This window comes from Notothenia coriiceps, unplaced genomic scaffold (assembly GCF_000735185.1).
Source record: "Notothenia coriiceps isolate Sejong01 unplaced genomic scaffold, NC01 NC01_scaffold00035486, whole genome shotgun sequence".
Taxonomy (NCBI): domain Eukaryota; kingdom Metazoa; phylum Chordata; class Actinopteri; order Perciformes; family Nototheniidae; genus Notothenia; species Notothenia coriiceps.
This window is the reverse complement of record NW_011368187.1, coordinates 55,611-71,750: the sequence shown is the minus strand read 5'-3', so window position 1 is coordinate 71,750 and position 16,140 is coordinate 55,611. Positions and strand designations below refer to the sequence as shown.

Below are 16,140 nucleotides of genomic sequence, written 5' to 3'. Positions count from 1 at the left end.
ATTTAAATAAAAAAATAACCTTAAGGGACAACTTGAATGCTTTTTTTTCTCTTAATGCATTGCATAAAGATCGGGAAAAATCGGTATCGGCAAATTGTCAAAATCAAATGATCGGAATCGGATCGGGAGCAAAAAAAGGTGATCGGGACATCTCTACTGGGTATATATATACATTCACTCTGCAGCTGCATATAATCAGCTCATTACGGGCGTTGTCTATAACCCATTACATACACCAGCAGCCAATCACTGTGCTGCAGCCAAAATTTAAAATGGTTCTCCTCTCTCCTGCAGTCAGCTGTGATTTCAGGTTTTCAAGCTGCCGCCCGCCTCCTCCCCATCCACCTCCTTTCATCATATCCAGTGCCAGGAGAGTTAATCCAAAGACCTCATCACACCTCCCAGTGTTTCCCCTACCATTGTCTTGGAGGGGTGCTGCGCCCCGCCAACGGAGCCCCGCGCCCCCCCTGAAATTGAAGGTGTTTAAAAATATATATATGTTTTTGTTTTATATATTATATATAGCACCAAATTGCAACTAATCTATATCTACTGTCACTTTTCCCATTGAACATGTGCTCTTTTATTAAATAAACTAAATGCTTTCGTTTTAAGTTGTGAGTTTAGTGTTTTTGACCCTAAGAAACACTGATGCATTAATCAAGAACAATAATACACAGCTCCTCTCTCTGCTCCAGAGGATTTAAAAATATATATCCCAATGCCACCAGAAAATGCCACCAGTAATGAGAAACAGATGAGAATGCTGCGTGGGGTCTGGGTTCCGTGTTGGCGGGACATTGCGGGGCTCGCTGCTGTGGAGTGTGGACAGTGTGAGCTAGATTACTGGGGTCGTTTCCTGGTTGCTGCGTGGGGTCTGCGAGACAGCGAGACACCGCAAAACTCAGCCTGAGCACACACACACACTCGTAGCCTGGCTGTGAGTTTGTGTGTGTGCTCTGAGTTCAGGCTGAGTTTCGCGGTGTATCGCTGTCTCAGGCTGAGTTCAGGCTGAGAAAGAGATGTCTTGTATGGGTTGATTGTGCGTTGATCTGTTGGTAATGCCTCGGGGTTCCGGTGGGCATGTAAACAAATGCATAATGCTGCACTATACTTTTTGGCCTCACCCGGTTGCATAGCGACGCTTATTGTTTAGGTGTCTTTTAATAAGCAGGTATATCATTAGCTAGATCTAATCGATATGGACATAAACGCGAGTGAAGTCTAATCTGACGGGAGAGAGAGATCAGCTGCTGCTGACGAGTCAACACGCAGCTCTGCATGATCAACTGCAGCGGTGAGCGGAACACAACACAAACTTCAGGTTAGAATATCACACTTAGCTATTTTACTTAGGCTACCTCTCAAACTACCTAAACTAGTTATAGATATGTTTAGTTTTACTGTCGGGTCACTCATTACTGGATCCACGAGCTGCATGATACTGACGGGCTGTCAGGAGAGGGAGAGAGCGCTCCGTTTATTATTCCTGTGTTATTTTAAGTTACTGTATACTTTCGAATAATGTAGTTAATCTACTATAATTAGTTTGTTTAATATCGAATCATATCAATTTGTTTTAAAGCTCAATAAATAACACAGAAGACCTTTGACCGGCACTTTTCTCATTTTGTCCGGAAGATTTACTTTAAAGGACATGTTAAAAAAAAAATTATAATGGAAACTCTGCTCCGCGGATTGGTCCATTTGGACCCTGGCATGGTTACGTCACCATACTCAGGAAGTAAAAAATGGAAAAAGAAAAATGTCTAACGAGGCTTTCTGGAGCAGCATAGACAGGTCTTTTCTGTGTTAGAGTTTTACTCGCTACAGGGTGTACTTTGAGGGTTTGTGACTTTGCAGACCGTTTACATGCAGAAAAAGCTACATAACACACAAGGGGACGGGTAATAAAAGCATGACATGGGACCTTTAAGAGAACCGCAATGGAATCAATTATGCTCATACATTGCTGCCAAATGTCTGAAACAATTAAGTATCACAAATATGCTTTTTCTCACATTAAAAAGGACAATTTTAGCCATTAACTATGTGCCAAACTTGTAAAAACCAACTCAACCATGACCTAAAACATGACATAATGCAATGAGATCGAAATAATTAGTTTTGCTCATGATGATGAGCGGTGTTTAACATTTATTTTTGTCCTGAGGAGGCGTCATTTGTTACATTAACTCAAGGCTTTGGCCTCTGTTTCAATGAAGAATACTCACTGTAAACTCATCCCGACAGCATTTGTCAAATGTCCTAATTTATAAATGAGGCCCCCAGACAGTGTGGGTTCAAAATATACTTTGACTTAAAAGCTTATTCCCCAAGAATGAGTTGGCTTCACAAATGACACTCATTATCTTAAGGGATGCTCTTACAACTTTACATCTCTTATAGGATTTTTACATATTATATGCTCATAGGTTTGCATCGTTGCATGCTGATGGCCAGAGATGGCAAACATATGAGGTTTGCAGTTCCACACACCTAGAAGAAAACCTACATAAGATTGAAAATGTATTGTTTTTAGGTACATCATAGTGTATGGCAGGCAGGTCGAGTTCAGAGGAAAACTATTTCTCTGGTGCTACTGTTGTCTTTAGTTCAGTTTAATATGTTGCAGTGTTGTGTTAGCATTAAGAGACTAATTGTGAAGGTGATAGACAGCTCTTAAAGCTGTTAAAAAAACATGTAATTTAGTAAATGTTTCTAAAAACACAAACGTCAAGTTAGCTTCCTTTACAAGCTTCACTGTTGATGGCTCTCTCAGTTTCCCTCCCCATTGTCTATAAAGTTTTAGAAAAAAAACATTTCGCTGTCTTGGCAATAACACGTGTTTTGTGGGATAGCGATGGAAATATGCTATGTATAGACAGCTTGTTGTTCAAACACCGGTGTACTGTATATCCTGTCTGGGACAATGCTTTCTGGAAGTCTAACGTTCATTTCTAACTTAACCTGCTAATCACATGAGCTTAACATGCTAACAACATCTTGATTAGCCACAGCATATATGCAGGACCACATGCTACTAGCTTCCTGAGATATCGGTTACAGCAATGCAAATGAATGAATTAGTAACTGTGTTTGGTCCAGTCTGTTTCAGTCACCTCAGGTTAGCTACATGGGCCCAGCAGGCCTTATCGCTGTAGAAATTTCCAGAATGATCAGAGGTTAGCTTGCTAACACACTGGCACGGGGCAGTGTACGTTAACTAAGATACTACTCACCTTCTGGGTTATTTTCTGGATCAAACTGCTGTCCACATCCCTTATTATAACACAAAACGGACATGGTGCCGGGTGGAAGAAGTTTTACCGGTGCCCAGATGTTTAACTAACCACTATACGGCTCGTGAGTGTGGGAAACAGTGCCCTAGCCGTTTGTGGACTGCATTCCACTTCCGGAAGTTCTCGGCTCCACTCGGTAAAGATCGGAGCTTGCCCAACCCGCCACCTCTATCCAGTGAGCGCTCTGTAGTCCCACTGAAGCGACAACTGATGCTGACTGCTTCACAACTTGCGTAAAGCGACATGTTCTTTATACTACTTTATTCTCGGAACTTAACATCAACCAGCAAATGACACCGGGCTGTTTTAGCGTGTGTTTTGTGTTAACTATTGCAGATAAAGCCGGAGTAGCCCGCTGCACCCAGGGTTACATTAGTCAGGTGCATGAAACTGGGGCAATAGCCTATTTAGTTTTACGAGGATGGCTGCAGCCTAGTAGACAACTGCCTGTCGGGATGTGCTCATGAATGTTCCGTTTCGAGTATTCTGACTTCAGCGCGACTGTTTCGTGCGTTTTGCCTTTGTTTTTTGTGAAGGACTGTCGGAGAGAGGATGGGAAATGATTTACTTTCACTGATTACCGCTGTTTCGTGTAAAGGTAGGACACGATGCGTTTTGTGAGTGAAGTATGTGTAGTTATTAAAGATATAGATTGTGGCTTCAGCCTGTAGTTTAGTAAAGTCGTGGATTGTGCACGGAGGCAAGCTCCATCGCATCTGCATCAACATGGGAGCCGATAAATGCACCCCAATATCTCCCGGGACAGTCTGCCTCGGGAATTTTAATTTGAGTCGTTGGATTATGACAGCCTAGCCCTTTTGTTGCTGATTTAAATGTATGTCCTTGAATCTGTAAATGGGCATATGTCATATCATCAGGCTTTCTTTTTTTAAATTTAATTTCTGTTGAAGTTGTACAATTATCAAGAACATGCGATGAGGGAATGCATTTAGCATTAAGTAAACAGTAGACCATGAGGGCCTATCTAGAAGCAGAATCTAAAGTAAAATATATTACAAAACGTTGAAAAGTCCACCATAAATGTCATTTTCTGTCCTTTTCTGGCAGTCAGTCACCCATGAGTTAAACTTGTAATTAAAGTTGGCTGTGCTTTACAGTTAACCTGATGATAACCTTTGGTGGATGAATCACTTGTTATTTAGGTAAACGTATCAACGCTCTGTTTAAAATAGAAGACCTATTGGATATCTTAGTTAAGTCAGTAGCATTAGAAGTGTTACTTATCAAAAGTACAAGGACAATGCAAAATGGTCCAATTCAGAATAATATATTTAATATTATTGGATCAACATGAGTGCATTAATGTGTAAGCATCACACATGTTGCTGCTGGTTAAACCAGATATGTACGTAGGTAATACAAATACATCATAATTTCCTTTTAAAAAAGTGTAGTTTTTTTTTATTGTGCAAGATGATGTTTGTCAGGCCATGGTGCTCTTTTGTGAAATTAATGCAACCCTGGAAGTCACTTGTTAAAAAATAACAAGCCCTTGTGTCTTTATATGGCGCTCTATTAAAGTAACAGGGACTGTTCCTGATCCCTGGTATTTTATTTGTTGACATGATGTGATTCCCTGAGGCTGTGTGAGTTCACCTGGCTTTGATTTGGTTTGTTTAAAGATGTGTCAAGGAGTCTTTTGGATGGAATATACAGTGTTTGAAAGCAAACATTTGAAGCGCATCATTGACGTGCTATCTTAATCTTGTAGCGATAAGCAGTCCTGAAATGTCTTTGGAATTTTGATCTCACAGTTCTTTAAATGTTAAGCTTTTAGAGTGCATGTCTTTAACAGCTCACCAACTGAATACAGGTATTTTCTTCTTTTTGATTCTATCCACATATAGGGTGACTGGGTGATGGAATTGTGATGAAGCCATATCGGTGGGGAAATATGCTTCCTCAACACGGCTTCTCTCTTCTATTTCATTTTATTTGCTTTATTCTTATCCTCCTCCTCTTCTGTTTAACCTCAATCAATGCCCAGTTCATGACAGAACCTAGGTCAGGACAAGGCCTGCTGCTATTCACGCAGCCTGCCTATAATGCTTCCATTTTTGAGAACTCAGCAACGAGAACGTATACCAGGAGTGAGGCTAACATGGGCATCATTCTTGGGCCACCCAGGTCTTTAGACATAAAATACTCCATTACGTCTGGAGACAGTGAGGGAATATTCCAGGCTGAGGAGTTTGTAATGGGAGATTTTTGTTTCCTCCGTGTACGCACCAATGGAGGCAGTGGCGGCACATTAAATCGGGAAGTACAGGACAATTACACACTTACAGTTAAGGCTTCTGCTCACGGAGGCCTTGAATCTTTAGCTACAGTTTATATCAAGGTATTGGATACCAATGATCTCCGACCTCTCTTCTCCCCGACCTCCTATTCCTTCGTTGTTTCTGAGAGTGCCCCACTGGGTGCCAGCATCGGACGTGTTACAGCCACAGATGCTGATGTGGGTTCCAACGGGGAGTTCTACTACTTCTTCAAGAACAGGATTGAACTCTTTGCTGTTCATCCGACTAGTGGTGTTCTCACCCTAACTGGTCGTCCCAGGTTGGACAGACAAGAGCGATTTAACCTAGAAGTGCAGGTGGTGGACAGAGGGATGAAACTCTATGGGAACAATGGTATCAGCAGCACTGCTAGGCTGGTCCTAACAGTGGAGCGGGTCAATAACTTTTCCCCTGTTCTCAATGTAATTGCTGTCGTTCCAGAATGGGCAGACAAGGACCCAGTATATGCCATATTGACTGTGGAGGACAAAGACGAGGGCGTATCTGGGGATATAGAATGGGTGTCCATTATTGAGGGTGACCACCTTGAACAATTTGTCATTGATCGATCGCCTGTCAGTAATGAGTACAGGGTTAAAACATCAGAATTGTTCGACTGGGATACATTCCCCTATGGTTGTAAATTAACCTTCCAAGCAAAAGACAGAGGTATGCCTCCTAAGTTTTCCAATACTGAAGTTGTTCAGTTGTTGGTTACAAAGCCAGACCCAGTGTTAGGGAATTTCGAGAAAGATGTTTATGAAGTCAAGTTGAGTGAAATAGCTCCCCCAGGCACTATTGTGGAGGTGGTGAAAATCTCTCCAGCTCCTCTGAGTGTCAATTACAGCTTCAGCAACCCCTTGGATCTAATGTACTTTGATATAAACCCTTTGACTGGAGTTATTATGACCACAAGGCAGCTGACTAGGATATCACAGGATTTCATGGAGATGGAGGTAGTTGATGTTATCAGTCAGCAGCAAGCAAGGGTCCAAATCACCATAGAGGATGCTAATGACAACTCTCCAGTGTTCAACAGGCCCGTCTATGACATAGCAATCAATGAGAGCTTACCTGTTGGCACGGTTGCTCTTGTGGTGTCTGCTGTGGATGCTGATAAAGGAGAGAATGGGTATGTAACCCACACAATAAACGGAGAACAGTCTCTTCCCTTTACAATAGACCAGGTCACAGGGGAAGTGAGAATAACAAGAGACCTAGACTTTGAGTCAGCAGATGATATCTATACTTTTGCAGTGCGGGCCTCAGACTGGGGTTCACCTTTCAGAAGGGAGACTGAAGTTAATGTCACAGTTCGTCTGACAAATATAAATGACAACCAGCCTCTTTTTGAGAGTGTTTCTTGCAGAGGGATGATAAGCCGTGATTTCCCTGTCAGTCAGACTATTGTCACTTTGTCAGCCGTGGACATGGACGAGCTAGAAATGGTAACATACAAAATACTGTCTGGTAACGAGTTGGACTATTTTGACATAAATCCAGAATCAGGGTCTTTGTCTTTGAAAAGATTGTTAGGGGTAGTTAATTCAAAAAGCGGGATATTTAACCTAAAAATAGTTGCTACAGATGGTGAGTTGTTTTCTGACCCTACATTTGTGAATGTGTCTGTGGTGAGGGGTCGTCAGCCACCCAGGGGGTTCAACTGCAAGGAGACCAGGGTTGCCCAGATGTTGGCAGAAAGAATGCTTTCAAAAGTGTCCGCTATGGCTCGACCAAAACCAGAAGAGAGATACACAGATACACTCTTCTCTATCAACAAACAGGCTCCGCAGTTTGAAGCCTTACCTACTAGTATTCTGGTGAAAGAGGACCTGACTTCTGGTGCCAGTGTATTTACGGTGAGGGCACGAGATGGGGACACGGGCTTTAACGGCCGTATTCTCTTTTCCATATCTGATGGTAACAAGGATAACTGCTTTAATATCAACATGGAGAGCGGGTTGATAACTGTGTTAGAGCCACTTGACCGTGAGCGATTGGATCGTTACTTCCTTAATATTACTATTTACGACCAGGGCTCTCCTCAGATGTCCAATTGGAGACTACTAACTGTGATCATTGAGGACACAAATGACAATGACCCTCAGTTTGATCAGGAGAGCTTCTCTGCTGTTGTTGCAGAAAACTCAGCCATTGGTGTCGAAGTCATTACAATCACTGCCTTTGACAGAGACATAGGTCAAAATGGACAAATGTCATACGTAATGCTGACCAGTGTCCCTCAGTTTGGTATTGACAGCGAAACGGGAAGTGTATTTGTTTCAAGCCACTTGGACAGAGAGACTATCCCAATGTTCCCTTTAAAGATTGAAGTGCGGGACAAGGCTGAAAGAGGCACTCGGAGGTCTTCAGTGACTACTCTTACCATAATTGTGGAGGATATCAATGATTGCGCTCCAGCTTTCATCCCCAGCAGCTATAATGCTCGAGTGCTTGAGGACCTGCCTCCAGGGACCGTGATTACCTGGGTGGAGGCTCAGGACCCAGACATGGGCCCCGGGGGACATGTCCGATACTCCTTGATTAATGACTTCAATGGCACTTTTGAGGTAGGTGATGTCACAAATGTGTATTGTCTAAACAGTTCCATATGCAGATCCTCTTCTTTTTTTTTATAGTTAATGATGCATGGGATTGTAATGCATTTTTTACAGATTGATGTTGGGAGCGGAGCATTGAGGATAAGGAAGGAGCTGGACTTTGAGAAACAACATTTGTTTAACCTGACAGTACAAGCTGAGGACAGAGGGATACCCAGCCTCATCAGTCAGACATTTGTGGAGGTGGAGGTGCGTAACATACACACACAAGTACAAGACAATGTGTGTCACAAGCAAAGTCTAAATCATCAATTTGAAGTTGACATGAATAGGTCCGTTGATTAATTTCACGTGTCAAATAGATTACATTTAATTAATTGAAGTGTTATTAACTTCTGTTGAAATGAGTATTTAAGGTACACTTGCAAAGCAAACATGTATTAATCAGAAAAGCTGCTAGTTGTAATGTAATTAAAAGTAGTATTTTATATCAGTCTAAAGCTCTGTTGTGCATATTTATTCTGTATGATACTACAGATAACTCAGTACATTTTTCAGATTTCCAGTCAAAATTAAAGTGAACCCTTACCTTTTTTCAGGTGGTGGACGTCAACGAGAATTTGTATGCACCCTACTTCTCTGACTTTGCTGTGAGAGGCTCAGTGAAGGAGAACTCTCGAGCGGGCACAAGTGTCCTGACTGTCAGCGCTAAGGACGACGACAAGGGGCGAGATGGGGTGTTGAGGTATTCTGTCAGAGGAGGCAGCGGACTGGGCACTTTCACCATTGACGAAGACACAGGTGCGACAAAAGATCAATATGGAAGCTTATTTATGTAAAGTGGCTCTCCATTACTCCACAGTCCCATGGATGGAATTTAAACACCCAAGTGATTTGCGTTTGTTTAGGAAATCGTACTATGCTTCTGCCATGACTTTCTCATGTGAAGTTAAAGTGGACCTATTATGCTATATTGGAAAAATATATTGTAGGGCCATACCTATACAAAACATGTCTGTGAAGGTTTTTTGCTTAAAATACCAAACAGATCACCCATTGTAGCCATGCCTCATACTGCTCATACCCCTCTTTTGCAGCCCTGTTAGAGAAACGCGGATTTTGGGTCCTTAGCTTGTAAAAGAAAAAGAGAGGAGGCGGAGCTAATGCCTGATCAGAATTCTACCGGAGATAAAGTTAAATTCTGCTGTGATAAAACGCCATCCTGTTCTAAACCACATCAAGGATTATTTCTTAAACAGTATGGAGCTCAAATGCTTTTTCTCTTGCGGGTTTATGACAAGGTGAGTTCCTTTTTTTATTACCTGCTTTTTAGCTTGCTAATGTAAACAAAGACGAGATTAAGTCCAAAACACGTCAGGCATTGTTTCTGATAGCAACCTTCTGTGGGTCCGCCGCCGATTTGACATCATATCGGCAGCAAATCTGCATCCGCTCGTTGTACCCCCCGTTTTTAAAAGATTTGGGGACGGAGGAAAAGAGAAAGGGTTTTATTTTCTGACGCTGTGTGAGTTCCCTGACACACCGGGAAAACGGTGTGAGTTACAGTCAGTCAGTGTGTTGAACGGGCCTCACTGTGTACTGGGAGATCATTACTGTAATGAGGGCAGCATGGCAGCCACACTGGCAGAGCCTCAGGCCGCTCAGTACAGCTGATCCAATGCAGTGTGGATAACATTGATCAAGGATTTCCTGCACAGTTCCACTATCCTTTTCAAGTAGTGAAATCACTGTGACTTATTTACAGAGGCCTGACACAAAAAAGTGGGCATTCGTCTCCAACTGTCCCCCGTTGTCAGACCGCAGCTGAAAAACATGTTGATCCAAAGAGAGACTCACTCACCCAGGGATAAAGTGTATCAAATACCCTGTATGAAATTAGGACAGTTCATGTTAGTTCATGTACAGAATGAAACGCCAACTTTCTCCCATTTTCTATATTTCCATTCAAGGAAGAGGACTCATTTGATTTTTCCATGTGAACAAAAGCAGGTTAGAGAACTCTCACTTTCCCATCAAGGCTTCTTATCAAGGCTCGCTGTCTCTCTCTCTTTTATCCCTGCTGCCAAAGCTTTTAAACCCAATCTCTCTCTCTCCATGGTGCTGAAACATTCAAGCTCCAAAATCAGTCCCTTATTCACCCATTCTCCAGGGCACCCCGTAATGAGTAGTGCCTCATAATTACAACTGATGCAACGTCTTACCACTGACAGGTCCTGTAATTTGTACAAGCATGCAAATTTGGAATCAAAGTCCTATCGTTGTATTGTATTGTATCACAGATGTACGCAGCAGGTCAAATGAAATCCTACATTCTGCCAATCAAGTAGCAGCAATATAATAATATACCAAGATAATATAGATATACTGTACAGTAAGAACAGGTGATATCACTTTCTTATTAACCAATGCATTTTAATTATGCAGGTTATTTAGTGACTCAGTGTGAACAGCTATGTAGTCCCCAAACATAGCAAGTGAAATATAAGTGTAAATTAGTATCTTAACCCACATTTGTCACTAATATGTGTATAATTACAGCAATATTGTTTAGTAACAACTTGTAATATCGATTTCCAATAGGATTTGACAACACAATATATGGCTATATATATAAATAGCCATTACGTTTGATTTGAGTTGTTATTTTTACGACAGCGTTCCTCCTTTGCCTCTTTCTTGTCCTCTTGTCACGCTGGTCCCTACTGTACAGGACTCGCACTGGAGGCCTGTATTGACTTTAACTGGGGTAATTAGTATTGACTTTATTGAGAGGAAGCGAGAGAGAAACAGATTGCCAAATGGAAAAAGTGTCCCTTTTAATATACTAAATGTATAAATAATTACTAACGTATGTGTACATGCTGTAGTGATGGACAAAACAGTGTTGCAGAAGACAGCCAGTCTTCTTCAATGGTACTTGGTGCTGTTATTTACTCGTACTGGTATTAATACCTCAGTAGGGAGCATCACAGCAGTGAGAAAGTTTATTGAGTGCAGATTTTCCAGGCAAAAGCAGAACGATTGTTAGAGCAGAAAGTGGAGGGAGAGGGGAGTGGAAGTGAAGCAAGAAGAGGATGCAGGGGAAAGGGAAGTGCATAACAACTGTCAAAAGAAAATAATGCTTTCTTCTTCCCTGGCTTTTATATATATATATATATATATATATATATATATATAAATAGTGTATATTCTGGAATTTGTTTTCTAGTTGCAGCTATTCCCCCATAAGCAACTTAAAAAGTCCATGACCCTTTTTGCTATCAGTTGAGAATAGACAGTAAGCCCATACCAAGTTTCCTCTCATCAAGTGTTACATTTTATCGTGTAGCGTAGATGTTTGTGTTGTCAGGCATGGGCGGAGTACCGCACTGTCCTCCCACCATGCATTTAGCTGCCATGCTGAGTGGCTCGGCTCTGACTGCTTGTCAATCTGTGGCTCTTAGTGCCAAAACTAAGTATGTGCAGATAGATTGAGACAGACAGTGAGAGTGAGTAAAAGGGTCGGAGAGAATTAGATATTGTGTGAAGAATCTATTTTGTTAAGACTGCCTTAACTTGCACATTACCTCCTCCTTTAGTTTGTAAATTGGCTTCGATTGATGCATCTTGTGTTGCTCATGACATCACCATTGTCTGTCATATACTTAATTGAATGTTTATTGATTTCCTGGGTTTGCTATTTAGATGCCTAAGATGACTCACTCCAGTATGGATAGAGAGTACAAGCTATCTATCAAAAGGGAAGTAGGATCTTCTCTGGCTTAAATCCTAAGCACTTCTGTACTTTGAACAATAATTGGTATTCTTGTCGTCAGTGAGGGTGGAAGCAAACCCTGCTATTTCTCATTGGGCACTCAGGATAAAGCTGTCTTTGAGTTCCAGGGAAACAAACTTTTGAAAAGTAATTTATCCTGAATTTGATAAAAAAAAGAACAAGCTTTACTTTCAATGTCTTCTTTCCTGCCACACGCAGAGCTACTCGATTGTGCTTAAAGTGTTAGAGAAAAACAAACAGTATTTTCCTCATCAATCTTGGGATTGATTATTTGATATGGCGGCATAAATTCAATAGTGGGACCCCTACACCGGTTTCCCAAAAATGGGGGATTGAATAGACATGACAGATGGATGTAAACCCAACAGTACTGTGAACTTCAAGATTAGAAATTATGCCATGAACCCTTCATTTTTTTTCCACTCTTTGAAGTGTGTTATTTATAGTGAGAATGGATGCTGTCAAGTCAGATTTATATTGAATTCAGTGAATAGTGCCTGTCGGTCTTAAAGTTCAAAGAGCTTTTGAAACAGCCAGCTCTGTTTTCCTCGCCTCTCTCTGTCGAGTTATCTGACAGAGATGAGATGGGGTTTGAAAAGGACATGGTCAAGGACGTCAGAGCAAGGATGTGTTTCAGCAAACACATTTACTATGCATTGTGCATGCTCCTGGGCAGCTACTTAGTCATAACCTGACACATACACACTTTCTGTGATAAGGTAACACTCATGGCATGGGGCTGAGAAATATACCAAATGACTTAAGAACCCACTTCCAGTCACACAAGTGCATGCTTTTATGTAGAGGTTAATACAAATACCCAAACATCTTTTACTCTCATCCAAACATTATGCATTTAAGCAGTCATGTTGCCATGGCAGCAGAGTGGTTACGGCGAAAATTAAGACACATTCATTTTATGTTCAGAAATATGAATTTAGGCCATTCAAGCATCAATAAATACTTCTCTTTCCGTTAATACAGCTACTTCTCATAAGTATTCAAATGGTGATACTTACATATTGAAGGTATTTGCATGCAAGAGCATAAACTCACTAACATCATTACTCAGTCGTTAATTATAAGAAATTAAATAGCCGTGGTGAGATTTAGGTAAGTCTAAAGCAAATATCTACTCTCACATGTGCCGTCTCAGCTCTGCCTAGCATCTTGTTGGGGTTAATTGCTTGTGAACTGAAGCATGACTTTGCAAGCATTGAGAAAACACTTACTGCACGCCTTAGCTCTAACTGACTTTATTAAAGTTACGGTAGTTAAAGTCACACACTCATGCTGGCTTTTAAAAGTTTGTGTGCACGGAGCGGAAATACATCAACAGCTAGTCCTTATGACAAGTTCAGCCTATTTGTTCTCAGTGGACTTGTGTTATTTTCTGTTAATAAAAATGATTGAATATGTGTTTCTTTTTTAATCCAAACTTTAGGTTTTCAAATAAACTGTGTGTGACAGTGATGACCCCCGTTGAGCTTCAGTGCTCTTGAGTGAAGGCTAAAACCCAGTGTGTGAGCATGTGTGTCATTTTTTCCATTGACGTCCTGCAAAAAAAAGTCAAATAGGAACCCATGTGTCGTCCATTGTGAGAGTTCTCTTTGTCTCTCAAGAGGTCACCAGAGCTGTCAGCTACTCATCTTCCTTAGGGCCACTAAACACACGCCAGTCACTGTGCATGAATGTCTGAGTGTCTGCGTTTGTCTTTATTGGTGTATAGGGCCGTTCAGGGTACGTTTAGCACCAAGCAAATTGCTGCTGGGAGCAGTTTGGTCAGCTGTGATTAGCTTTAGAGAGGCTGAAACATTGAAGGTGACTACAGCGGCACCTCTAATGCCCGTGAATGTCACTGAAGCCGGGACACAATGTTTTTTCTCTGAATTTCTGTATTTGCCTCTAGAAAGTTAGTACTGAAAGACTTTTCCCCATGAGATATTTTGACAGTGCATTCTGCAGAAGACACCCACACTGTCCCTTCACTCACATACACACACCTAATAGATATATTTTCTCAAACCCCAGTAACAACTGCACAAATCTTTTTTTGTTCTGCTTCAAAAGGGGTTATTTACACTGCTGGAATCCTGGACTGTGAGACCAAAGACTCCTACTGGCTTAGCGTCTTTGCCACAGACCGAGCAGTTACGCCCCAGTCTTCCTCTATTGAAGTCTTCATACAGGTACCCATATTCTGCTGGCTGTATCCACATTCATAATCATGCAGTTCCTTAATAAGTAGTTATGTATGTTGCTGTTTTGAATAAAAACTCATTAGTTGAACCTTAATTGCTTACAGATGTAGCGCCTCATTTCGAACGTCCCCACCCATGTGGGTCTGTGACAGGCACAGTACGACATATAAAAAACATCCTGCTTATTTATAATTTAGACTGGTTTTTTTGTCACTCCTAAAGACATTTTTCATGAAGCAGAATATTCTAAAATCTACAGGCGGTTATTGTTTGATGTTTTATATCAGAAATAGCTTGTGTTGGAGTATGCTTAATGTCACATTTATTTCTACCATATCAGGACAAATCTTAAACTCGAATTGCAATTTTACTGCAGTGGTGGTCTCCAAGGTAACCTTATGCGTCTGAACATTGTTGTGCTACAGAGTGAAATGCTAATGGGGCTCAGTGCAGTGGATAACTATAGCCTGTGAGCTACAGATACCCACCAGAGGGAAGTCTCTGCTTCTGCCTCTATTTCATTTTGCACCAAGTAATCCACAGTCTAAACACTGAAAAACACACATCACTGCTCCAACACTCCCCCCCCCCCTCCCCCTTTGGGGCAGAGTTCAGCAGTGGATAAAAAAAACAAACCGCCTTGTTTGGCTTCAGGATATTCAGGTGTGGCGGTGTGAGCGGGCACTTTACTCCCGGCCGCTTCGTCACGACCAAAATAGGGAGATTAATCAGGCACAGGTGCTCCTCATTCACCGGCTGAACGTCTTGGCTCTCTGTGCCTTGCAGCAAACACTCCATCAACGCTGTGTTGGCCATAAATATTCTAGATCTATGCTGTAAGAAGGGAAATGAATTTGCCGTGCATTTAAAGTGCGTCATCCATGACGTTTTCTGGTAAAAAACATTCCATTTTGTGATTGATAACAGATCAACCCACACCAAGGGCAAGATGCATTTCATGAGTTGTTGATTAAAAAAAGATTCCAAACGCAATATTACCATTCTGATTTAGAGGGGTTATGTTTTATCAACACATCTAAGGCCAATTAAGATTTAACTCAGATAAAGTAGACGGTTCAAATATAAACAAACAACACTGCTTATTCTTGTCATTCTCCTCCGCCTTCTCTCCCTCTCTCAACGTATCACTCTCTCTTTCTCTTCATTTTCCTCTCCCCCTTTTCTCTCTCAGGTAGAAGATGTGAATGATAATGCTCCCCTCACCTCAGATCCTATCTTCCACCCAGTCGTCATGGAGAACTCTCCAAAGGATGTGTCAATCATCCGTATCCAGGCGCAGGACCCTGACCTCACTGCCATTCCCAGTCGTTTAAGTTACCGCATCACCGCCGGCAACCCGCAGAATTTCTTCTCTATCAACCCCAGAACAGGTAAGACCTATAATGCAACCATTTTGGTATCATAATTGACGGTTTAATATGCTAGACTATCGAACTAGTAAGTGATATATCCTTACAAGTAACACATGAATGATCCAAGTATTTTGTGTTTACCTGTTTGCATGCCTATCAAATTAGTATAATGTTCTTTCATCATGTCCCTCCTACTCCAAGTTCATTCAATAAAAGGCCTTGAATCCCACACAACAAATTAAAAAGACTTTTGTGCCCACACAATCAAACATCTAAGACACTGATGAGCTGCCCCTCCACACAATCTTCCCCACGCTCTTAACTGAATATTGCTTTCAGTCATCTTAAGGGGTGGAAGCTCTCTGCAATGCACTTGAGGAAATTCATGTTGTTAGTTTTTTATTAAGCCAGTGTGTGGGTGAATATCTTCTAGATAAGAAGGAGTTTAAATTAGTGAAAGCAATTTTCTTTTCCATTACTTTTGTTCTCTGAAGGACACACAACTAGTGTATTTCTGCATTATGTGATATATAGTCGGATGAATGAAAACATGGGTTTTCTCAGAGAGTTAAAGAAATCTGAAAATTGTCAAAAAGGTTTCAGGAGT

General features: G+C 41.4%; 2 protein-coding genes across 3 annotated transcripts in view; one reads left to right on the top strand and one right to left on the bottom strand.

Moving 5' to 3' along the window:
* chordc1b (cysteine and histidine-rich domain (CHORD) containing 1b) overlaps positions 1–3,437 on the bottom strand; it is a 15,723-nt gene extending 12,286 nt beyond the window's left edge. Inside the window, exon 1 of one of the 2 annotated variants that reach the window (XM_010791552.1) lies at positions 3,243–3,437. In XM_010791552.1, the coding sequence (XP_010789854.1) occupies positions 3,243–3,306 (64 nt within the window). In that variant the 5' untranslated portion in view covers positions 3,307–3,437. The remainder of the gene's footprint in view (positions 1–3,242) is intronic. The other variant, XM_010791551.1, reaches the window with a different exon arrangement.
* Positions 3,438–5,313: 1,876 nt separating this feature from the next.
* LOC104963012 (protocadherin Fat 3-like) overlaps positions 5,314–16,140 on the top strand; it is a gene marked incomplete at its 3' end in the record, with an annotated part of 48,867 nt that continues 38,040 nt past the window's right edge. The window contains exons 1-5 of the mRNA XM_010791560.1: positions 5,314–8,172; positions 8,278–8,412; positions 8,763–8,964; positions 14,030–14,148; positions 15,353–15,551. Coding sequence (XP_010789862.1) covers positions 5,314–8,172; positions 8,278–8,412; positions 8,763–8,964; positions 14,030–14,148; positions 15,353–15,551 — 3,514 coding nt within the window. The remainder of the gene's footprint in view (positions 8,173–8,277; positions 8,413–8,762; positions 8,965–14,029; positions 14,149–15,352; positions 15,552–16,140) is intronic.